The 25,742-nt window shown below is 40.9% G+C and overlaps 1 protein-coding gene across 1 annotated transcript in view; it reads right to left on the bottom strand.

Moving 5' to 3' along the window:
- LOC139688552 (protein O-mannosyl-transferase TMTC1-like) overlaps window positions 1-25,742 on the bottom strand; it is a 1,154,623-nt gene that overhangs the window by 64,732 nt on the left and 1,064,149 nt on the right. Inside the window, 2 exon segments of the mRNA XM_071586100.1 lie at window positions 7,753-7,888; window positions 14,810-15,075. Of these exon segments, the coding sequence (XP_071442201.1) occupies window positions 7,753-7,888; window positions 14,810-15,075 (402 nt within the window).

The raw sequence follows: 25,742 nt of genomic DNA, 5'->3' as shown, positions 1-25,742 counted from the left end.
AGGCACTTATTGATCCGTCCGTTATCGCTTCAGGGATCGCTTGATGCGATCGGCGTACACCCTGATGAAGGCTGTTGTCGAAACTTTGAAGTCTAGTGGGGAACTAAAGTAAAGTTCCCCGCACATCGCGGCGAAGAATTCCGGCGGGGTGATTGCGACTTCCGCGGGGGAGAAATTTTAGTCTGCGGTTTCCGCACCAGAGGGAGAGCGTGTGGGGGGGGGGGGGTTCAATGCTCGTACTGCGGGATAAAACATACTCAAAACGCAGGAGTGGGTGGTTAGGTGCGAGGGGGAGGATTCGAAGGAAGTTCAAAGGTTACAGGGTGAAGTCATCGCCCCAAAAACTCGTGGGCAGTATTTAGGACGGGGGCGGAATGGGTGCTGGAGGGCGGGGGGTGTTCGTGCGAAGGGAGGGGCTGGGAAGGCGGGTATCCGGGTCAAACAGGTTCAGCTCTGTTAACTGTAATCGATTGCTTGTTAGCGTCGATTGTGACTCGCTGACGTAAAGAGCCATCGGCAGCTGATGACGGCTAGAGGCTGATGGGAAAAGAAAAAGTTTTCTCTCGCTAATAGTGGTGTCAAGCAGAAGGGGTCATTGGAGGCGGGTCCGAGGAGGCGTGGTCCACCGGGAAACCAGTGGTGATTCTGAGCGTGCTCTCACGGGAGGAATACTTACGGTTTTCTCGTCGCGTATGGATTCACTCACATATTACACACTGACTCATGAAATTATTTTTTTAAATGATACTAACTAGGCCAAGACATGGTAGGCATGTACTTATCCGACGCATTTTTCTCTCAAGTAAAGCAGACTATAGGAATTGCATGAAAATGGGGATACAGATTTAGATCTTTAAATGGAAAATACGAATTTTTAATTTGCCATCGTTGTAATGGCAAATAAATAGTGTAGTAGACCACGGCAAATGCATAAAATTCGTGTCTAGAGCTCTAAGAAAAACGGTTTGTGGGAAATGTTGTGAAAATAAGTAGGGCTGAATTAGATTGTAAGACGGGTCGAGATATATTTACAAGCTGTGTAATAATCTGTAACAGCTTCCCGGGAGTCCATACAATGGAATAAAATCACAGTCTGTTTTCCATGAAAAGCAACAAAAATTCCAAAAGGGTAAGGACGTTTAGGGCAGTGGAGATATGGAATCTTTAAGTTTTAATTCGATTCGAAAGGAGAACCAAACTGAAAAGCTTAATTAAGCTTGAAAGCTCCGTTTATCCACAAGAGGAAAAGGGAACGAAAAATTCCGAAGTAATATGCGTGAATAACAACAGCAAAATAGAAATAGCGGTAAAAGGAAGAATGTGAATTTTAGACAATTAGATAATCAAGAAATGACGGGTCACGGGGGACAATCGATGGAAGAAGCAAACGGAAGATAGTAAGCATGGAAATGGGGAGATGTGCGCAGATGAATAATCAATAAAAATAGACCAGAAACCAATAGAGCCAAAGAAATGTTGTGGAGAGATCAGCGCAAGGAGAAATTTAAGAAATCCGGAGAGAAAACGCAGAAGCGGCATATAAGATGGTGAGAGACTTTGCAAGATGGGGATGACAACACCGATCATTAACGGTAACACAGGAACATTATTAACAATACCAGAAGATATTCAGAGAACGCAAAAGGAATACATAGAATGGTTTTACGGTTAGGATTTCGGCCGGCCAGCTTGGAAAAAGAAAAAGAATTCAACGTAATTGAGGACATCTTGGGTTCATTAATCTATATTGTACAGCCATATAGAATAATCAGTGAAGTCGATTGCGACTGTAGGAATGTACGCAGAATTATTATTTAATACTATAAAAAATTGGGCAAAAGGGATTGAACTTAAAGGTAGCGTTCATGGGGAGTAATGTGGTCAGAGCGTTTTTTTCGGTCACATTAGATCCATTCGACATCGAAAAAGACCATAGCGGAAGGGTGTGAGGACTGACTATTAGTTTAATGTTAATAATTACTGTTAAAATTATCATCTGTTAAAAGTTTCGTTCGGCAAACAAATATTAGATATTTTGAAACTCTACGTTTTCATTGTTATATTTTTTGTTGATCGTTCTTAAAGCGATTTGGCTAATTTTTTAATGGCCCTCTCCTTCATTTTTATGCTTGTTAAAAACTAATTTGATATCACCATTTGAATTCAAAACATATGTGTTTCAACTCGATATAATAGTGAAATATATGTTAACCATGTACTTTTAATGACTATAACCTGTGGAAGGAGAGGTTTAAACATCACGACATTGTGATACTTGTGGAAGCTGCCAACATATACGGCATCCCGTTTCGCCCGGAAGAATCGGCCTTGAGGACATTTTGTCCAGCATCAGTCGTCCTCTCTTGTCTTGCCAATGCGCGCCCGTAGACTCCTATTAGGATCGTTCGCGAGGTATGCTGCATCGTCGTGTGCAGAGGCGTTTTAATTCGGGATGAATGCTTTGAAGGATACAATCCGCTGATTGGACCAGACCAGAATCCTTGTTGTCTGGGCAGTTGCCCTTCGTTTTAAATGCTGCTTCGGTGTGACATCGTCCACCCCTTCAGCTTCAGTGGTTGTGCAATTGGCACATGGGAAACAATGGCGAACGAAAGTGTAAATGTCGAACGTGTACCTTTCCAGTGTTAGTGAAGGAGAAATTGAAAGAAGGACCACTAGTGGGTTGGCAATTGGCCTTAAATTTATGTAAGAACTAAAATTAACTTAATTTTAAGGGCGGGAACAATTTGCCCAAAACTCGTAAACATGACGGGATAACATTTTCTAATCCTAAAAAACTTAAATTTAACTTTTTAACACTCTAGTCTAAGCTATGTATATATAATGTATATTTTTTTCCTTTGTTTTGTTTTTTTTTGGTCTTTTTTTATTTTTTTAATTTATCTATTAAGATAAATATATATAATTTTTTTTTTAATCGCTTTTGACTTATATATATTTTTTTAATTCTTTTTTTTCTTCGTCTTTTTTTTTAACATAAATAACTGCCCAACAGACCCTCACACGTTAGGTTTAGTCGGGGCAAAATGCATATTTATTTTGCTATATATAAGATGCAACATGCCGTCTTATATATACACTTACATAAAATAATGATTAATGTTACAGTGTTTACAAATATTCACAAAACTTCACAAAAGAAAACCCTCGTTTTAATATAATAAAAATATTAGTAATTTGATAAGAATGAAAACGGAATGACCGCGGCATATAAAACTGTGACTGGGCACGGAGGCACTGGCTAATTGGCTGGTTGGGGCAGAGGGGTGGGTGAGGATGGGGCGTGGTGGCCAAAGTCCCTCGGTGAATGCAGAACGAACCAAGTGCAAATTTGAAAAAACTGATAAGAAGAAGGAGGACATTAAATTGGAAAAACTGCCGACTAGATAAAAACAAAACTAGCCTACGACCAAGAAAATTGAACTTTGAGTAAGAAAAGTGAAGTGCCACCTTGAAATCCAAAATGAAAAAAGTCAATCATAATGATAGAAAAGTCAGGGCCAAAATGAAAATACAAAAGTGATTTCTATTTAAATTAATCGCCATTATATTGCAAATCATTTTGTGTTTAAGTGTGATTATTCATTGCTCTATTTCCGGAATTTCCTGAATAATTGAGGAAACCCAAGATTTCTTTCACGAGAAAATCCTACTTTTTTTATAAGAATCAGTTTCGTATCCGTTGAAATCGAATACGAGATTCCCTCGCACAATCAGTTTCCCGGCATCGTCCAGAATTTCAGCGTCGAGCGCGACAGACGGTTTTGCAAATAAGGAATCTAATAGCAAAACTCCTTCAAAGCTAGCGTTGCCCCCTCAATCCCCCCAGCGACTTCCGAGAGACTTGCGACTGTCAACAACCCGACTGTTTCCTAGAGTCTTCGGTTCCGTGCACCTCTCCTCCGCGCCGCTAACAAAAAGTATTTGGTGAATAGAGGGGAGGGGGGTGGAGAGTGCCTCCCCTTGTTCACACCGCCCGGGTGATCCATCCGACGGAGTCGCGATGTTGGCGCGGTTGAGTTCGGGAAGGGGGGGAGTAGGAGTGAGATCGGGGGCGGAGTAGGTGAGAGGGCGAGACTCGAGGAAAGTGAGGTGCTCTTCCACATAGATGGAGCAAATAAACAAGCTCACACAAAGAACACGGGCGGAAGTGTCGCGAAGGGCATGTGCAAGGAACATTTGGAAGAGGCAAGGTCTCTTTCGGCCATCGTGCTGCCAATCGCACCAGCAGCACCCGTTACCTATGACAAATCGTGCCTCACAACCCCTCATCGAAACAAAAAAATACTAAATTTGAAAGGAATCAAATCAATAATTACACGTACAAGATCTGTCCCAAAATTTGTAGGACTGAGTCGATTCTGAAACATTAATTGCCTGAATTGATGCATTCACTCAAAAGTCTTCGAAGTAGACCCCCCTTGTTCGTCCACCACCAGCGGGTAGTCCACGCCTCGTACGTACGCCTTCTGGAAGTCGGCGTCCCGGAATACCTCTAAGCTCCCTCCTCACGATCTGGTGTAACGCTTCCACCGAGCTTTTGTGACGTGATTTCAGCACAGGTTTGAGGCGGGGGAAGAGGAAGATGTCTGGTGGGGCATTGTCTAAACAATGTGGATCCTCACTCCTTACATGGTCGAGAAACTCTCGGCAGATCTGCCTGCGAGTTTCCTTTTATTCGTCCTAGAGCACTCGCGGCCCCAACTCGGCATCATCCAGTCGAGCCGGAGTGACGAGGCAGAAGAATACGTTTCACTTGTCAATCAACTGAGTTCTCGGACTTTAACGGCGATGTTTGTGGCGAAACCTCTCTTTACGGCTGGCCGAAGTACTTTGGCTGGAATATTTATAATTCTTAAGCAATTTGAGTCCTGAAAATGGAAATTGTTTCAAGTATGCGATCACCGACAATTATGAACACAACAATGTCATCTCGGGTTTACAAATTTAAAATCCTGGATAAAGTTCAAGTTTCACTATTTCTTTAAAATGCTACTCACTTAGCTAAAGAACCCCGAGCAATGCAAAATTGCAATTAGCTGCCTGAAGTATGGAGAATCAACATAGAGATTTATTCTATTTCTCCCGGTTCTCTAGACGCTCATCGACAGAATAGAACTTAACACATGTATTAGCTCCAATATTAAACACTATTTTCTCGAAAAAAAGTACAAATTAGGCCTCATATTAATGAAAAACATAATGTCATCCGTGTTCAGGAAATTGAAATTATGTAATAGGAAATTGAAATAATTCAAACGTAATCGGAGAAAAAATTATTGCTTATGATACGAATGGTTTTTTCCAGGTATTTACATTAGAATCGTGAAAATAAATAATTAAAAATCCTGTATAACATATATATCATATGATAATTCATTAATATACATAAATTTGCGAGCAATCAAAGTTTTTTATAATTCTCTATAGTTTTGTATCCAAATATTTAAAACGTCCAATTCAAAAATTGAAATGTAAGCACCCAAAACCGCCTTAGCATAATTAATAGACGTTTTCCATTTCCGAATAAAAATAAAGCCAATGAAATTAACCCCTGCGCCAATGATATCTCATTGGACTATCTACCTTAATGAATAATTAAACATATTCCAGAAACGCACTCGTGTGTAGTAACTATGAGGGCAGGGCGATGACCTATGCCAAACGTTTTAAAACAATCATGCGTTGTTTCAATATAATCACCCAGGAAAAAATATTTTTCTGTATTCTCATCATAATTCCAAATTAAATATCCGTATTTAGTTTATATTTTAAATGCATCGAATCAATTAAAAAATGTATTGATCCGTTAATCAACGACGGAAAAGGAATGTAATGCCATTGAAGAGAATTTTATTCACCGGACGTCATTTCTAAATATTTGGGTAATATTGCGAGCAGAAAACAACATTCGCGTATGGACAGGTAGACTAGTCGTCGGCACGCGAGCTCAGAAATATAATAAATTAATCAAGTAAATGAGCATAAATATACAAAAACTTCTTCTTATATACTTTGCTAGTCCAAATGCTTATCTCCCTGGCAAAGATAAGTATCCCAAACTGACGAACGGCATTCTAAAATAGGTAAAACAAGATTTTTAGGAGACATCCATTGATTAGATGGAGATTTTTGCCAGAGTTCTCATCACAAAGTGACGGTTCTGGTTACAATGCGGCCAATATTAGGTCCCCATTTCAGATTCCTACTAACGGTTGCTCCTGAGTCATTTCGTTCAACACTTCGCCCCTTTAGTAGTAATCGTCAACATTAGAAATCCTGCCTTAGCGGAATATAGCTAGCTTTTTTTACTAGCATTAACGACCCTACCTAAGGTTTACCTAATTTTATAAAACATATATGTTGTTCTGTAACATAATTTCTTCATTAATTATCTCTATTTCTCTGTAAAGTAGGCAATTATATGAAAACATCCTGGTGGAGCTTTTTCATATTTTCTCCGATGCCGTGCAAGTAAATTGTAAATAACAAAGGTCCGAGTACACTTCCTTGCGGCACATCAGAGTTGCATGAAAGTCCTTCGAATAAACAACGGCGACTTTTACCTTAAGTGATATACCTGACAGAAAAGAATTAATCTAATTTACCGCCCTCCCACCTAAGCCTATATTGGCTATATTTTTCAGGAGAACCTCATGATTAACCCAAATATATAATAATAGGTCCGGATTGTAATATTTGTATTTTAAGGTCATAATTAGATATACGTACCTAAAACTATTCTTAATGTCTCCGCATTACATCCCTAAGTCTCTATATACGACCTTTAAACTGTAAAATTAAAGAGAAAATATAAGTTTGATATTTTAATTCCCTTCTACCCATTTTAGTACCTATATTTCACGATAAACCCTATCCCGTGACAAATCGTTCTATCGACAAAGCATGTCCAAAAACTGTCTATATTCGGCTAGAGTTCGGCCATTTGGAGTGAAAGTATAGTTAAGGATATGGCTTCACTTAATCCTTTAATTGAAAATCATTATGCATGATATGGATAAGGTTTTTATTTTGGATACGAATCACCACAGGAATAAACACAAATCCACCAAATTTACTGTACTTATTTCGACTTCAATACCCCACGCGTATAGGTATTGGATAGTAGCTCGAAACTACCCACAATTCCATTTGTTACCCACAGTTACATCTCCAGAGTCAAGGTATCTCTACTCATTCCGATCAAGACAGAGCGACCGTGGCCGGCAACAAATAAGACGTGTGCCACCCATGGGTACATCTATTGCGTATATGACACGTGATAGCATTCCCTTGTGTCAGTAAATGGAGACAATTACACTTCGACTCGCCGTCGTGAATACCTCGAGTATCAATGAGCATTGCGACAATGATTGGTTCTGTATTGTGCAAACCACTAGCCACTGACACTTCACCTCAAAGAGCGCGTCAGGCAAATGTGTAATTTAAAAAAGTTCCATTTCTTTTAAAAGATCTCCGCAAAGATAAAGAGGATGCAATTCCCCAATCAGCCCCGTGCTCACAAGGCTTGAAAAAAAACAATTTACGAGAAAGAGGGAAGGCAGGAAAAAAAGAAAAAAAACACCTGGTCGTTTAGGATTTGGGGCGTGAGCAACTCATAACACTCGGCCCTCGCGGAATGTTTCAAGGACGTCGCGTTAACCGCAGAAACTATCCAGCGCTTTTTCCTTATTTTCTCTCTGAAATGAACGCGGAGGGCGGGGCACTCACCTTTTGTAGAACCTCCGGGCCCTGGCAACGTGTCCACGACCCTTGAGCGTCCTCGCTGTCCCGATTAGCGCCGGCCTGTGACCCGGCGACGCCATTAGCGCCCTCTGGTAGTACTGCAGCGCCTCCCAGGGACGTCCTGCGGGGCGGAAGGAGAAGAGAGAATGCGAGGTCACTGAGAGGTCACGGTGTGAAAAGGGGAAGGGAGCATCCCGTCAGACGAGGGAATCCCCCCGATTCCGCGAAACAAACACTTCCTTTTCAAGATGCACCGAGGTCATTGACGTTGCTGGCGTCCCTAATACATTGAGATGCGTACAAATGACACCATAGCGGATTTTCATTTTCCCAAATGTTTGTGAAAAAAAATTTATAGGATTCATCCATTTGAGGCTTATTACAAAGGAGAAACAAGTAATGCACACTTTATGCATCTTTCCTCTCTTGGATATCTCACAGCTTCCCCCCCCCCCCTACCACCATACCTGGCACTTTTTCGCTTGTTTTCCTCTCTGTCTACTTTATTTTATCTAACTTCCTCCATATCCCTATGGTATTAAAAAGCTGGTTACAAGTGATTGGTCGTCAAGGCGGCTATGCAGAAAAATAGCTAAATGCTCAGCCTTTCCTACGATGCACACAAAGTTGAGAATAAATTTGATTTTTCATGAAAAAAATTACTTTTCCTTGCTTTTCGAATCGCCCTCGTATTTATTCAAATCCTCTCCTATAACCCTGAATTTCAAATCCACTCAGCAATGCTTCCAACCCCTTGGCTGGCTGACAAACTGAAGTTTAGTCAAACTCTGATTTTACGTTTCCCCGCCGAATTTCATACCCATTTCTAGTTCCTCCCATGCTTGTTCAATTATTTCCTCCACGCACAAGTACGTTGAACAGCACGGGTAATAATGTGTAATGGTGCCTTCCTCCTCCTCCCAACAATGCTCGAACGGACTCCCTGTCCCCCACTCGCAGTTTCATTTTTGGGGAGGTGACCAACAGCTGAGGCAATTTTGAGGTTGGGAAAGAAAGGGTGGAGAGAAACCCGGCGCCGGTATTAGCTAACTCTTTAACGAAAGGCGCCAAGGGATCAAACAGATTAACGTCCCATCCGACGGACGGCGTACTCACTCAAAGTGGTCTCCACAAAGCACCTCAAGTGAGGATTGGGATACCACTGAGAAATATTTGTTGGCTCTAGGATTTGAACTCTGGCCCTCTCGGGGGGAAGCCACCGCAACATCTCGATCCACCCCCTCACTCGCACCTGAGTAATCTGAGACTGGTACAGATGTCGTGGATAAGTTTCCTATCCTTCCTATACACTCTTATTTTTGCATAATATTCATCAATTCTACCCAATTAATTATATTAAATGCCTCCTCAAAATATACGAAATCTGCGAATACATGCTGATTGTATTTCATGCTCCTCTCTATCAGTGACCTCATCACTGCAATGGCGTCATGCGTGCCTCTCTCCTTACTGAACACAAACTGATCATTCCCCAAGTAATCGTTTGCCTTGATATGCATCCTATTATTAATGAACCTGATCACCCATTTGGCTGCGCGTTATATAAAACTTATTGTTCTGTTGTCCTAGGATAAAGCTGCCTTTCTCTCTTTCTGGATGGGAACGGAAACTGACCGGGCGAAGTTTGACGGCCAAATTCTCCCTCAGCAACGCCACGAAACAATTCATAAAAACATTTCACCGTCATTTTTCCTAGACTTTATGCAGTTCCGCGGGAATCATGTCGATCCCCACTCTTTGAATTCATTTAATTTTCCTCAAGGCCTTTTTATCTAGCCATCTACCAAGCTTAAACAAAGGTATCCTAATCTACTTCATATTCTATTTCCATACCTTAGCTTGCTGATTGAAATTCTTTTTCAGATAATCCCTCTAAATAATCCTTCTATCTCCCTTGAATCTTCCTTGTTTGATGAGTTTTTCTCCAAATTTACCTTTGATGGTAATCCCAGAAGTACCCGATCCAAAAAAGAAAAAAAAATTTGGTAAAATAAGTTCCATACTCTTTTTATAATGATAACTGCCTCGCTCCTCAAAATAGCCATTAACTGCCGAAATCACTTCTTCACGGTTGGAAAATATTTGACAAACGAGCCATTGTTTCAAGTTTGCGAACAGAAAATAATCCGAGGGGGCTAAATCTGGCGAATAGGGTGCATGAGGTAGCAATTTAAACTTAAATTCATAATTTTGGCCATTGCGATAACGGATTTGTGAGACGGTGAATTATCTTGATGAAACAACGCTTCCTTCTACGGCCGCTTTTGCTTGATTTCTTCGCTCAAACGTTGCAATAAGTTTGCATAGTCCTTGCCGCTGATAGTTTTTCCTTTTTTAAGATAGTCAATGAAAATTATCCCACGCGCATCCCAAAAAACCGACGTCATGACTTTTGCATGCAGATGAAACGGTCTTCGCCTTCTTTGGAGGCGGTTCTCCCTTTTGAATCCACTGTTTCGATTGTTCTCTTGTCTCGGGTGTGATTGTACTTGATTTCATCCATGGTTGGGAAACGGCACAAAAATTTTGCTTTGTTGTGGTAGAATTCTGCTAAACGCTCAATGAAAACATATTCACGACACTGGTTTTGATTGAGTGTGAGCAAACGTATACGTGGCATCCATCTTGCGCACAGCTTTCTCATGCCCAAATCTTCATTCAATATGCTTTGGTTAATACCGCACTTTTTGAAATTCCCACTATGTCTGCTTGCTTGCGCATCTTCAGCCGACGGTCATACAGTATCACTTTGGGGATTTTCGTCACCGTTTCTGGAGTGGTCACCTCATTTGGTCGACCAATGCGATGCTCGTCTTGACAGCTCGTACGGCCCCGTTTAAACTCTGCTACCCAATATTTCACTATTGTAAACGACAAAGCAGACTCACTCGGAGTAGAATCCAGTTCAGCTTTTACATTGGTTGGGCTGAGGCCATTCAAATAATAGTATTGCATCACATAACGATGACCAATTTTCACAAATTCACTGAAAACGCTCACTATTGATGGCTACCATGCAAATACTAAACGACGTGGCGTCTCCAAACTTGTAACTTATGCTTTTTATAGATTAACAATTTCTAAAACAGTGATTTTTAAACAACTACCGCCATCTCTTGGTCAGGGTGAGTACTTCTAGGACCACCCTCGCATTCCCTTCTTACATTCTGCCAGTGCTTCCGTTTTACTTTGATTTAACTTTTCCTTTGTTAATGCGCTTGCTCTGTCTCAACCATTACTGCTTCTTCTGCTGTATTATTTTCCCGAAACATTTATCGATTAACTCTTTATACTTCTTTCTATCTAAATCTGTGTTTCCATCGTTCCATTAACTTCTGTCATCCATATTTCTAATAATCCCGTCCGTAATCCTTGGCTACCTTGTCATTTTCCTATATATACTGTTTCTATACTCGTAGTTTCGTTTGCGACTGTCGCTATCTCTTTTTTGATATGCTCTAATTTTTCCTCAACATCACATTTTCTACACCGATTTCCCAGTCTCGTTCTCTTAAAACGGGCGTTTAAATTAATAATTCGTAAATTATGATCCTAATCCTCATCCGCTTCCGAAATGTGAATACTCGATTGTTCCCTCTTTCGTAACATTTTATCTAATTTTGGTCACCATTTGAAGATATTTATGTAAACTCAGTTGCAAAACACATATTTAAAATTATGACTTAGGTGTAGCTCTCGAGACCAGTGGTATCTCATATAAATCGTGAAATAGCGAACAATTCGAATTTTTAATTAGCTGCCACAAAAAGGTGACATGAAAAATAATATTAAATAAAAATTGGTAAAGAAAGAAATGTGAGGAGATCAAGTTAGATTTAAAGAATTCGAATTCTACCCAACTGCGGAAGGATATGGATATGCATGGCTAAATAAGAGCGTCCATTAAATTAAAATTATAAGGAGCAAAATCACTCTTCTTTAAAAAAATATGCAGGACTCCTGTAAAAGATGCAAGAGAAAAGGAATAGACTTTCGAAGGCAAGCCACGTCTGCCTGCTAATTAAAGAAACGAGTATGCCAGAGAAACGTGCAAGTACGTAAATACGCGTATACCTACAATTTCGACAACAAGCACAATAGGTTGCAATGAAACGCGTCTCGCAATTAATTGTACGCATAAACTACCTTCCGCGTCTAACGGGTTCCATGTTTCTCAGGAATTATTCATTCGAAAATATCGTGATCATTACACATCACGATTTACAGCCTGGCAATTTTTACATCATATATATATATATATATATATATATATATATATATATATATATATATATATATATATATATATATATATATATATATATATATACTCATATCGCATTTACACATACACATATATATACTCATTACGTGTTTGAATGTATATATATATATATATATATATATATATATATATATATATATATATATATATATATATATATATATATATATACATATATATGATGTAAAAATTATATATAACATTATATATATAATATATATAATGTATATATATATACATATTATTATTATTATTACTAGGTAATCTACCGGTTAAGATACGTTTTTGGATGGATACAGCTACTAAATAAATATTTTGTTACTCCTAGTGAAACATCTACATCAGATCCTCCTTCATCTCCGAGTACCATCTTCTTCCCTTCATAACGTCCAAAACCCCTATCCTGTTCCTTCCCTTTCCTCATTGGCCCAACATTCTCCCCACTATCACAGTCTTCAACATCCAACTGGCGGTAAAAACCCTTTTCAACCACTTTTCCTGCCTCCATAGGATTTCTTCCAAAAAACCCCTCTCTTCGCCCACCATACCGAGTACTTCCTCGTTTGTTTTCTTTTCCGTCCATTTCACCTTCTCCATTCTTCTCCACACCCACATTTCAAAAGCCTCCAATCAACGTCTATCCTCCTGCTTCAATGATCACGTTTCCGCGCCGTACATCGCTACGCTCCAAATCAAAGTTTTTACGAGTCTTTTCTTAATGTCCTTACTCAACGTCCCTGCCATCAACTCCCTCCTCCTTATGAAAGCCTCATTGCCTAGCGCAATTCTTCTCCTTACGTCCCTACTACCTTGACCGTGTTGGGCCAAAACACTACCGAGATACATAAACTGTTTTACCTGTTCCAGTTTTTGCCCTGTAATTTTAATGTTTAGCTTAGCCTTTTTCTTCATATAAAATCGCATAACCTTCGTTTTATTAATATTGATTCTCATCCCATACCTGTCGCACTGAATTTCCAATTCACTCAGCAATGCTTGCAGCCCCTTGGCTGACTGACAAACTAAAGCTTGGTCATCAGCAAACCTAACTGATTTTACGAATCCCCCGCCCACTTTCATTCCTACCTCTAGTTCTTCCCATGCCTCAGTGAGGCGCCTCCTCAGTGAGGCGCCTCACTGAGGAACGGACGCTGCGTACCTTTGTATGCAGAGGAAATGATCAAAGAGGCATGGGAAGAACTGGAGGTAGGAATGAAAGTGGGCGGGGAATTCGTAAAATCAGTTAGGTTTGCTGATGACCAAGCTTTAGTTTGTCAGTCAGTCAGGGGGTTGCAAGCATTGCTGAGAGAATTGGAAATTCATTGCAGCAGGTATTGGATGAGAATCAATATTAATAAAACAAAGGTTATACGATTTTATAGAAAGAAACAGGCTAAGCTAAACATTAAAATTGCAGGGCAAAAACTAGAGAAGGTAGAACAGTTTACGTATCCCGGTAGTGTTTTGGCCCAACACGGTCAAAGTAGTAGGGACGTAAGGAGAAGAATTGCGCTAGGCAAAGAGGCTTTCACAAGGAGGAGGGAGTTGATGACGGGGACGTTGGGTAAGGATATTTATAAAAGAGTCATAAAAGGTTTGATATGGAGCGTAGCTATGAACGGCGCGGAAACGTGGTCATTGAAGCAGGAGGATAGACGTAGATTGGAGGCTTTTGAAATGTGGGTTTGGAGAAGAATGGAGAAGGTGAAATGGACAGAGAAGAAAACAAATGAGGAAGTTCTTGGTATGGTGGGCGAAGAGAGTGTTTTGTTTGGAGAAATCCTATGGAGGCAGGAAAAGTGGATGAAGGGGGTATTGACCGGAAGCAGGACGTTGAAGACTGAGACTCAATTAGAGGGGAGAATGTTAGGCAAACTTGGAAAGGTAAGGAACAGGATGGGGATGTTGGACGGGATGAAGGGAGGAAGAAAGTACTCAGAGCTGAAGAGGGACCTGATGTAGAGTACGATGTTGTTTTTGCTAGGGGTCACCAATTATTTAATTATTAATTATGTCCATCCAAAAAAACCCTACCTTAAACGGTAGATTACCTAATTATAATAATAATAATAATTATGTATATATATATATTTTTATATATACATATGTAGGGAAAAGAACTGGCCCCCCTACGCTGATTTGTGAATCTCACACACCGTATAGGGCTTAGTACTGGGTGAACTCCTACCATCACCTACCAAACCGACCTTCGGGTTTATTACTGTGTTTATGGTTTAATGTTTTTATCCCGGCAGCGGGATGTTGAAGACTGTAATTGAGGGGAGAATGTTAAGCAAACGAGGAAATGGAAGGAACAGGGTAGGAATGTTGGACGGGATAAAGGGAGGAAGAAAGTACTCAGAGATGAAGAGGGACCTGATGTAAAGTAGGATGCTGTGTTTTGCTTGGGGTCACAAATTATTTAAATAGTAACTATGTCCATCCAAAAACCTACCTTAACCGGTAGATTACCTAATAATAATGATTATATATATATATATATATATATATATATATATATATATATATATATATATATATATATATATATATATATTATACTCACTCAAACTTAAATGGGTTTCCCTTGATAGCAATATATTAAAATTTGGGGATTGAATCTAGTAGGGAACGGTTAAAACACTTATTCTCCGCTCAACCAGAAATGCAGCCGACGGCCTTTTCGGGATCAGTTGCCTCCGCAATGGGGCGCGCCCTCGCCGGGCCCACACTCACCGGCGTCGCGGAGCCAAGAGGCGTACTCAGCCAGGCTGTCCGGGTCCCGGGGCACGAGCAGAGTGATATGCCGCAGGAGGTTGCCGACCACGGCCCGGCGCCTCTCGGCCGCCCCGAGAAGGCCCTCCCCCAGATCCCCTGCCGCGTCGGGCCCCTCCAGCCCGGAGTACAGCTTGGCCAGTAACAGGTAGGCGGGAACATAGGAGGCGTCCAGCAGAATGCAACGGCGAAGCATCCTCAGGGCCTCCTCCGTGCGGTTCACCCGTCTGCGGAGAGAGAGAGAGGGAGACGGGGGCGCGTGAGAACAAGGTGGTGTGCCTCGGATTATGACCCTTAGGGTCGGCCATTCGAATCCGGGTGGCGACTCCCGCATTCGCCAAGCCGAAGAACTGTGTGTTGGGCAGCAGATCTTCTGGGTAAACCGCCGGGTTCATAAGAAAAGGGTCAAACCTAATTGCTAATGCCCTTTAAATGTTCGAATTTCCAAAGTTGCATAAATAGAAAACTTGACGAGAGACATTCCTCAGCAGTAAAACAAAATTTCCGAGTTGATAAATGAGCTTGGTTGTTAGTCATGTTGTGTGATGTGTACATGACATGTATTTGTGGCTATGGTAATATAAATGTGTGCACGCTTATTTCTATATTTGCGTGCATGTATGGTATATGCTTATATTACGTATGTGTACAGGTATTTATTAAAACCCTGCAAAGCACCAACAGAGTGTGTGGCAGGGGGTGAATACACACCAGACTAATTTTGACCCAATTATATTTACCCCTACCGCGGTCGGGTAATGTACTTGTCTTAGTTTATCTTTCGTGGAAAAAGTGACATCTCACTGCCTCTATCTGTTTTAAACTTAAACCCTCTAATGGTAATGCAATGATCTAGCCTATAGTAGTGCTATGGAGGTATTAATGCATTTTCAACATCATTTCTAAAGGACGTTTTTCCAATTCTTGCAAGAGATTTAATCTTTAGGTAAACCTTCGCTCCGTGAGTGATTCCCAGCCTAGTTCCTCTAATATTTTCGATTACTACTAAGTTGACACCCATGGTACGCGACATAGAGCTTGGTAATCAAAAAGTACTTAACGAAGATAAATGTGAATATATTGATTGTCTCTACATTAATTTTAAAATAAACTTACATTTTTCAATTTAAAATGAATGGACTATTTATTTACAATGGCGGGCCATCATCTGCATTCCGATGACTTGCTAATTAATCTCCAACGACCACATGAGCTTGCAATAACTAAAATCGCTTGGATTACAAACATAGTCGCAGTATCAGGTACTCAAAGGTAAGGTTGATGTTAATTAGTGATTGAGTAATGTGCACGTGTAAAAATGGGGGAAACCATTGCTATTAGACTACATGGAAAATATGGGTATCAAATTACTGCCACTTTAAACTACGCGATGCTTAGGCTGTTGCAAGGGGAAAGGGAAGCAAGAGGCCCTTTGATCAGAATTGAGTAATAAGCATATTGGTTCCTCATACTGGCATTTTTCATTTAATGATTACTAAATGGTGTACGTAACGTGGATAATACATTACCATTTAAGCGATAAATAGTCAGCTGTTGCACTAATGTTGCATTAACACTATCCACCTTTTAGAGGTTAATTTGAATGTTTTAATTGTAAATACTAATTATCATCCGGAGGTAGACTTTCAATTGCACTAACTACGAATTAAACATGAAAGGAATCACAAATAATTAGGCATTTATTAGAAAATAGCATCTTTGCGGGAAATACACGTTTGAATAATGTTTCTATTCACAATGTTAAGAAGGAAATTAAAAAAAAACCAACAGCTCTTTCCTAGACTTTATGGTTCGTAAAAAAGTATTTGGAATGGTTTCGGGCGCTTAAGGTCCCAAGGTGGTGTCCTTTGAGGGAGGTTTTAACTTTCAGCAATATGTAAGGGGGTTGGGGAATGGTCACGGCGTTGTTGAAGAAGGTCTTCGCGGGCAGACCCTCGACTCCGCTCTTGGTCGTCCGTCAAGACCCTCGGAACGAGTTTAGTGCATATCTTACTCATCGCCAAATTTTCAATGATAATTGTGTGTGCATTGTCATCTTATCATTGCCAATACGATCTGCGATCATGATAAAACTTAACCCACGGTCTGAATTCAGCAAATCACGCACACGTTAGGAAAAAATTGTTACCGATACTTTTTATAAAATCCTTAAAATTACTCTTGATAGGGATGAAAATCGGATATCTGTGTGAAGGTTATTTACTTCTATTTGGATTTATCGAACGGGTCATGTTTACGTTGCTGTAAGTTCGATGAATAAAAATACAAATATCATATGGATTGGAGGCATAATATATGCTCTCTATCGACTTTATAAAGAGACTTGAGGGCGATAGGATAAACTAAGTGCTCTAAACTAAACCACCCAAACGTTCAACAAGCTTTCTTCAATATCCATTAGTAAAAAAATTTGGTCTTTTCCAAATTATATTCATCCAACAATAATTTAAGAGTGAATCGGACGCAAAAACACGTATCGGTTCCAAGGAAAGAGAAAATAAGTAAGGAGTGAGATTGAGTATTTAAGGGTTGAGAAATGAATACTGTCGCCTGAAATGGATGGCATGGTCGTAGTTAATGTGGCAATTGCGTTACATTTTCTTAGAATTATTCAGCATTCGTTTTTCTAAAGCACAAATTTCTGATTACGCGATTCGTACCTCTATTGCATTCGCCATTTGGATATATTTGTAATTGTTTCCTTCACCACGTGACGCACTCAGCTCTTTGGTCATAATTATCTTCTAAAAATGCCAAATGAGAGAAGCCCAGGTGAGGCTTCCTTTTCGCCATAGGACGACAAACGCTCCCGCGTCTTGCGACTCGTCGCCAGTTTATGCCAACGTTTCTCCAAATATTTCTAACGTAGATTTTCCTTTTAATGCAATTTAGGGTCCTAGGGCAGCAGCCATTAGCGACAGCCGAAATCATTGGTTCCATTAGGGTTTGGTGGGGGTAGGAATTGGAGAAGAATGGGAGGAGAGGAACTCGGCGTCCCCAAGCGAAAGGCACCAAGGGTAACACAGTTCAGCGTCCCATCCGACGGACGGAATGCACCACTTGATTGCTCGCACCAAGGCACTCAAGTAGGGACCTGGATACTACTGAAAAACTCCGTCACTGCCGGGATTCGAACCCGGTCCCTCCGAGTTGGAAGGCAGCACGTTCACCCTGTGCTGACCCGGATTGGATTTAAAGCTATGGGCGAAACAAATGACGTGTGAATTCGTCGATGGCGACGACTCTTGCAATACCGCCTTTTGCCAAGTATTTTGGAAATAAATGTGAGTTTATTTTAGATGGATAAACGATGCCACCGCTGACAAATTAAAAATGAATAAATACAGTTAACTAATGATTAAACGAGCGCACCTGAGCTGTTACTCTCTCCGCTGATTGTCCAAAACTTAATTAGTAATTTTTATGACTGTGTCTCCACATTTTCTAAGTGAAAACAGTTAATAATGCGAGTGGTTTTGGTATTTGTTGAATAAAATTCACACAACAGAATAGAAGGTAAATGGAGACACTCGCTTAGTCGGATAGTGTTTATAAAAAGATTGAACATTCTTTTAGAAAAATCAAGCATTTAACTTCCCTCTGAATAATCAGTATATTTCAACTGAAAGATAGAACGTTATCACGTGAAAATTAGAGAAGTATTGTTCAACTGCGGTAGCAAGGAAAGGTGTTTTGGGTCAAGGGTAGTCTAGTGTTTAATCTCCCCCTGTCATACACCCTGGCCGTGGCTCGCAAGGTGCTAAACATAACTAAAAAAATAATTGTTAATTCAAACATATTAAGGGGGCACTGTGGCGTCGAGTGGACAGGATTCAGAGGCAATATAACGGTAAAACTAAGGACATGCACTCTTCATACATTGATATTGCAATTAAATAAACGCGAATCATTAGCAATCAGTCCAATTCATTAAATCTACCAAAGTGCACTTTCATTTTCCCCGCTGGTTTTAGTGTCTTTTATCGGTATTTTACCCAATGATGTCCAAAAACCTCTTTCGACGCCAAAATGGAAAAGGGATTCCCATTTCTTGCCCCAGAATTAAGGAACTTGAAAGTCGGTGTTAGAATACATAAGCGAGGAAAACAGCAACATCAGTATCTTATTGGAAAGTTTTTACTGAAAATAAAAATTGAGATCACTAAACTTGTCTGCCCAAGGATTTCTCGGCTTGTAATTGACTCTGCTTTTAATATTATCCTAATGATATTTAGTGCTTAGTTCCATCATTCTGAGGTTTTATATTAAAGAACACTGACAATCATGGAGAAAATTTTAACCACGATGTTATCAGTCGTGAATGCGTGTAAATTGATCTAAATGAATTAAGAATAGAATAATTTTCCACACCCTTTTATTTAAGGTATGACGACATAGTTTAGACGCTTTTACGTCACCCTCCCCCATTCCAGATGAAATTTTCTTGAAGGGATTCTTCATTAATGCGTCGTAACTAGTCGTGCCTCAAATAAAATTGTGTGCAAAATACTTAGTATCTTTCATTCCTCGAGGATATTGCAATTTCTCTGGGAACTTACGATCGGGTTCTCTTCGTAGAAACCCAATCCAGAAGAGAGAATGAGATTTATCTCAATCTCCGGAATACATAGGATATACAAGTAAACATTTTTTGCACAATAATATGGATTTCATCATAGAATACTATATGTGCATAGAAAGATACAGTGAAAGTAAAAAATTAATTCAGGCCTTTTAAATCAAAAAGTTTCAAAATTTTACATCGTTTTCCCTAAAACCAGCATTGCCACACTGACTAGAAAGTTAAGGGTATTATTTTATAATAAAAGTGAACTTTTTTCCAGCGCTGAACTTGATACGAATGTGAATAGTGTGCTTCAATTCAGCCAACAGTCACGTTCCTTTAAGTTTTGTGATGTTGTCCCCGAATCTCAGTGACGTGAGAAATTACTTCTGGCTAATCCCGAGTATATTTCATATCCAAGCATCGGTTCTCTTATGTTTAATAAAAATGATCTTCGCAATACGTAAGTCGATAAAAGGTCATACATGTATCTGCGTAAATTACCAAGGGTCCAACACTTTAATTTAAAAGCTAATTTTCTCGAATGCCTATCTGCAATTCTATGATTTTCGGTTCAACTTGATGGAACTGCTTGATGAAAAGTGAATAATTATGACTTTGTTAGTCCCACTGAGTTTTATTTTAAAAACGACCGGTTGCGTCGAATATTCGACATGTCACCTGATGATGTCGGCTATTCGACGAATCAGATCGTTTTTAAAAAAAATCAATGGTACTTACAAAGTTATTGTTATTCACTTTTGCATCTTTCAACTTTAATCTACACACAGACATGTTTTACCAATAATTTTACATTTCGCTCGAATCGCAAATAGAGTGTAGTCAACTGATTTAATGAATGCTACGATGTGACGTGAGGGATGACTCTGCTTGGGACACCACTTTGCTCGAAGGCTGGACCATGCGACACTCTGCGATAGGCGTCAAAGTGCTCTTACTCTTCACTTGAAATAAGTGCCATTTGATAAATCGTGGGAGTATTTTTCTCTAAACCCTGAAACAAAAATATTTTATCATATGATTTCAGTTAACTTAAACAGAATTATTTTGGTTTAGACCGCTCTCGAAGATACCTTTTATTTGAAAACCATTCGCCCGATAAAGTTATATTTTTTAAACACTACGTCCGATAATGGCGTCTCTTTGAAGAGGTTTAAAAAAAATACAATACTGAATCCTTCAATTCTAAGGCCCCTAAGTGTAATACGCTTCGGACACTGAGTTCAATTTATCACGGATTATTGAGACCTAAACGTGGATCCCAACAAAACAGCACGTGATCGGGCGAGTCCTGAGATCGATTCAAATATTGCTGAATGGTCTTTCTTTTATATTGAGAGCGAAATTATTTTACTTGTAGTGAAAAAACAATGCGGAATAGGCTTTTTTTGAATCTGGATGTAGTCGCGTCTGTCGCACCACCCTTGCGGATGGAACGTGGGAGCCGTGAGGGCATGAATTACGGGTTGCTCTGTCAGGATTTTGGCTTTGAGAAAACATAAATTGGAGGTATGCGCACGGCCAGCACACGAGTGGCATTAATTCCCCCTCATCGACAGCATGAACGAGGAGCAAATGCCGGACAATATTCCGATATAACGCCTCCCCACGAACACGCAGCACGGAGCACGTGTGCGAGATGGATTGCATTGGCGATGGACGACGCTAAGCAGCTCCATACACGCTTTTCATTCCCGACGGAGGGTTGGGGCGAGCCGAGAAGAAAGAGTGACTGTCGCAGGGCGCACAACAAAGGAAAGGAACAACAATGCGCAAATATATGTATTCCGTCACACGGAGGCGCTTTGGGCTCAAAGCTGCGGCGAGGGAAGGATTGGAAAAAGACAGGAGATTTTTCAGCCCAAAGGTTATTCCGACCTTTTCACGCCCTCTCCCTCCCTTTTTCCTCGTTTTTTCCCGGCGTGGGGACGAAAAAAAAGGGGAGAAAGGAGCACTCTGGCAGAGGAATGGGATGGTGAGTGGCAGGGGATGGGGACTGGTGGAACACTGGAATGGAAGAAGGGGACGTGAATGGCAAAGGGAAAAAGTATTCCCCTCTTTTTATTCCGTGCGGCCAAATACCCGCGAAAATGACTTCACTTTGTGTCGAAGAGCAAAAAGGAATGAAGAAGGGGGATTTCCACACTGCGGAGTCCGTTTGAAGTTTGGGAAATTACGAAAATTTCCTCGCGCTCTTCGAGTTTCTTTTGTTTTCCGCACACGCCGCCAGGGATCCTACGGTACTTTACGATTACGCGCCCAAGTTTCTCAATTAATTTCGTAAAGCGACCACCTCGCTCCCTTCTCCTTCCTATTGGCACAGAGGGACTTGTGCCCCAATGCTTAATAGTAAATTCTTTACAGCGAGAGTCTTTTCCGGAGAGGAAACACAAATTGGAGAAAGGGATGGCCTGCTGTACTGATAAAGAATGACGTGCAATAGCAAAGAGAGGCCTCTATTGCAAATTTCGCTTGATAATTATCGTCTTTTTATCCGAGAACTGAAAATCATATTCATCCCCGCTATGAAATACTTAAAGACTTGGATCCTTTGAGGAATTTTAACTAGAATTCACGCCTCAGAATTCGTGTGAGTTAAAATATATTTTAAAGGCGGTCCAATTTTCGATTCATCATTGAAATCCCTTTTGAAATACAAATACATATTTTGAAAATAATTTTGAAATACTATCTCCATCCTACTCTTAGGGTAAAGTTCATACTCCTATGCATTTTCTGTGATTATTTATGCTCGAATCGCTTCCACGGTTTGACTTTCACAAATATTTCCTTTTGGTGGCTGTAATCAAAATGGCCAATGCATTGCTATTAAAAACCCCATGGAAATCCGTAGAAGATAAACCACTTTTTGGCTCTTTTAATCTCTCTAAAAACGTACACTGGCAAGCAAGGGTGTCAACAAGTTTAGATATACGTAGAATGAATGACACCTGGAAAGATATACACGCATGATCAGAACAACTACACGTATGCCAAATTAATACCTCAATATCCTGCGACTACATCTTCCGATGACGGCCGAAAGACGAATACATCCCCTGTCGACCCCACACAATGAATTAAGAATGTGGCAGTTATCTTGTTGTCATGAAGCCTCCGGTAAACACGCATGAGCACCTCAAGCAGTAGCCGCGGTGAAATGCAACGCTCCCACACCGACGCCGTACCTATTTATACGTTCGTCCTGTGAGCCACCAAAGGGCCTGGATGAGGATTCATCGACAGTGAAAAGGGTCAGACATAAAAACGTGTTTAAAGGATTATCTTATTGTTGGGCAAGTAAATCTTGAAAATGGCTCTTTTCTTTAAAGGGAAACAGGAGATTCTAATAATTTCCTTGGATCTCTAATTTCCTTATTTGTCATTTGTGATTTATTTAGAAATAATTATTTGGGTTATACAGACCAATTGAGGGCAATCCATTTATTTTTGTAGTCAGTCAATCAAGTGTATTCCACAATACACTTCTGGGCATTAATTTATTTTCTCCAATGATTGCAACGATCTCCTTACAAGTGCTGCAGTGGCGATTGGATTTTCATCGCCGTGAGTAATTCTGTTGCATCGGATAACCAACCGAGTAGTCAACCCAAAGATGGGTTTCATACGCGTGGATGGGGCTCACATAGTACTGCCCCTACGGCGTGTGAATTCACACAACACCAGTGGATTTACGGTGGGGGAGGGAGTTCTTCTTCCTGTGCATCCTGTGGTTTGCCAGAAAGACCTTGTACCAAAAAAATCACCCAAGTGAAGCTTAGGGTGCCCAGGGGCGGCACAACCAGGTATAGGGTTCCACAGTCAACAGCCCAGCACTCCGCCCACCTGACTACCACGTCCCCGAATCGCATAAGTTGAACGGGCTGGGACAAATGAGACGCTTCTCGTCATTTACCGATGACAGAAGACGCATAGTTCAAACGGGGCTGACCAGTTCAAGACACGAACGTCCTAATCTTTAAATGCTCCATTTCAGCCAATCCATTACTAGCACAACGTTGTTTTGTAGGATTGACGTAAATTTGAGTCAAAAAGAGACAAAAATAGCGTAGATAATTAAATATACTAATTTCAAGCCATCTCTAATCGTTTGTTAACAATTTCTCAAATGCAACAGTTAAGATCATTGATGGGCCAATTTGGGCTGCCATTAATTACACCAAGAAAAGAAACAAAATCCAACTCTTCAGCCTAAATAGTGGGCTCTTTCTAGGCTGCGGAAGGGTGTCTCTAGGGTGTCTGGAAGGGAGTGAGTCGACAGCAAGTATTAAATCACCATATACCATTACTATTATTAAATATATTTCAAATGTTAAGATTCAAATCTGAAACTATACAATTCAAATAATTGGAATAGGTTTTAGAAAAATTGCATGAAATAAAGTATCCGTTTTGAACTACTAACCTACTCTTCCGATAGAAGCTTGCAGTGGCAATGATCTTCTGCAAAAATGGATGGGGTTGTAGAATAATAGCCACGCACTAGCCTCCTACGCCACACGATTTATCTCCCGAGTACCCTCGAGGCTACCGACATCTGAAAGCAATGGGCTGCAAAGGGATGAACGCATCCATAATCATTTATTCCTGACCAGTCCCGTCCCTTTAAAATGGGGCCTGCAATGACGTTTGTTAGGTTAATTACAAAAACAAATATGCGTCTATGCTACTTCACATAATTATGATACACGTTTAGCTCATGGCTATGGGAGTTCTCCGCAATAGTCCCTCTATCAATAGTTATAATCAGGTTTATCATTTTTATCATAACATCGTTCGATGAAACAGGCTTCCCTTCGTAGCACTCGATATAGCTAAGCTATACAGGTAAAACCGACAAATGACAATTCCATGTACACATAGCATGCATGCATCGAATACATCTTCAAATGCATCGAATCAGTTTCTCCCCCACATTAAGTACCATTTTCAAACAATAATCACCTGAATAGATGCATGTCCTCAGATATTACTCATTACGAGCAAACGAAAACAAACGACATGAGTCGTTTAATCCAATCACCTCCTGCCACGTACCCCAGCGGTGGCTTGGAGGGTACTAAAATATCAAATCTAATGGTTTTCAAGGTTTTTGGAGTCCGACTTGCAGGTGATCTTTACACCATGGCGCATTGATTCAAGGCATATCATTGTGTTTACTCACAAGGAGGAGGGAGTTGATGACAGGGACGTTGAGTAAGGATATTCAGAAAATACTCGTAAAAACTTTGATATGGAGCGTAGCTATGTACGGTGCGGAAACGTGGTCATTGAAGCAGGAGGATGGACGTAGATTGGAGGCTTTTGAAATGTGGGTGTGGAGAAGAATGGAGAAGGTGAAATGGAAAGAGAAGAAAACAAATGAGGAAGTACTTGGTATAGTATGGTAGGCGAAGAGAGAGGTTTGTTGGGAGAAATCCTACGGAGGCAGGAAAAGTGCATGAAGAGGGTATTGACCGGCAGTGGGATGTTGAAGACTGTGATAGAGGGTAGAATGTTGGGCAAAAGAGGAAAGGGAAGGAACAGGATAGGGATGTTGGACAGGATGAAGGGAGGAAGGAATTACTCAGAGATGAAGAGGGACCTGATGCAGAGTAGGATGCTGGATTTTGAGTTTTGTTAAGAATCACAAAATATTTATTCAGTAATTGTCTCCATCCAAAAACCTACCTTAACTGGTAGATTACCTAATAATAATATTAAACCAAAGTCTCAATTTAATTTTCCATTCAGTTCAGCGCTAAATTCAGTGGAAGCGACTGGTTCCATCGGCGTTGGCCCTCAGAAAGATTTTTCCGCGGGTCAAAGAGGAGCGGACTACGCACACCACCGGCCCTGACCGCGGCACGCCACGCCCTCCTTCGGCGCGGGACTCGGCGTTCGCCCGGTGTGGTCAGGGGCGACCGGCCACGCCATTCCTCCCGAAAAGCAGCGTCCACGTCGGCGAGAGAGAGAGGAGGCGACGTGAAAAGGAACCAGAAGGTTACCACACCCAATTCCCAAACCACCCCTGCCGCCCCTGCCATCCCCCCTCCCCGTCCACAACAACCCGACAGCACACCTCACGGCAAAAAGCCGAATTTTTCCCGCCTGTGTCGCCAGCGCCTCTACCCACTGAATCCACAAGCTGTAATCCGTCCCGCCCACCCAAAGAGTTGCGGAACCATCAGCGCCCCCCCCCCATTCGGCCAGACGCCCGAGTGATGAGGGGTCCCTCCCCCCCTGGCCTCGGCGCGTGTAGGCGCGCGAGTGTTAGTGGAATGGCAA

Source organism: Hetaerina americana, unplaced genomic scaffold, assembly GCF_022747635.1.
Source record: "Hetaerina americana unplaced genomic scaffold, ioHetAmer1.1.p SCAF_20, whole genome shotgun sequence".
NCBI lineage: Eukaryota > Metazoa > Arthropoda > Insecta > Odonata > Calopterygidae > Hetaerina > Hetaerina americana.
Note: the sequence above shows the minus strand (reverse complement) of the source record. Positions and strands in the feature narration are given on the sequence as shown.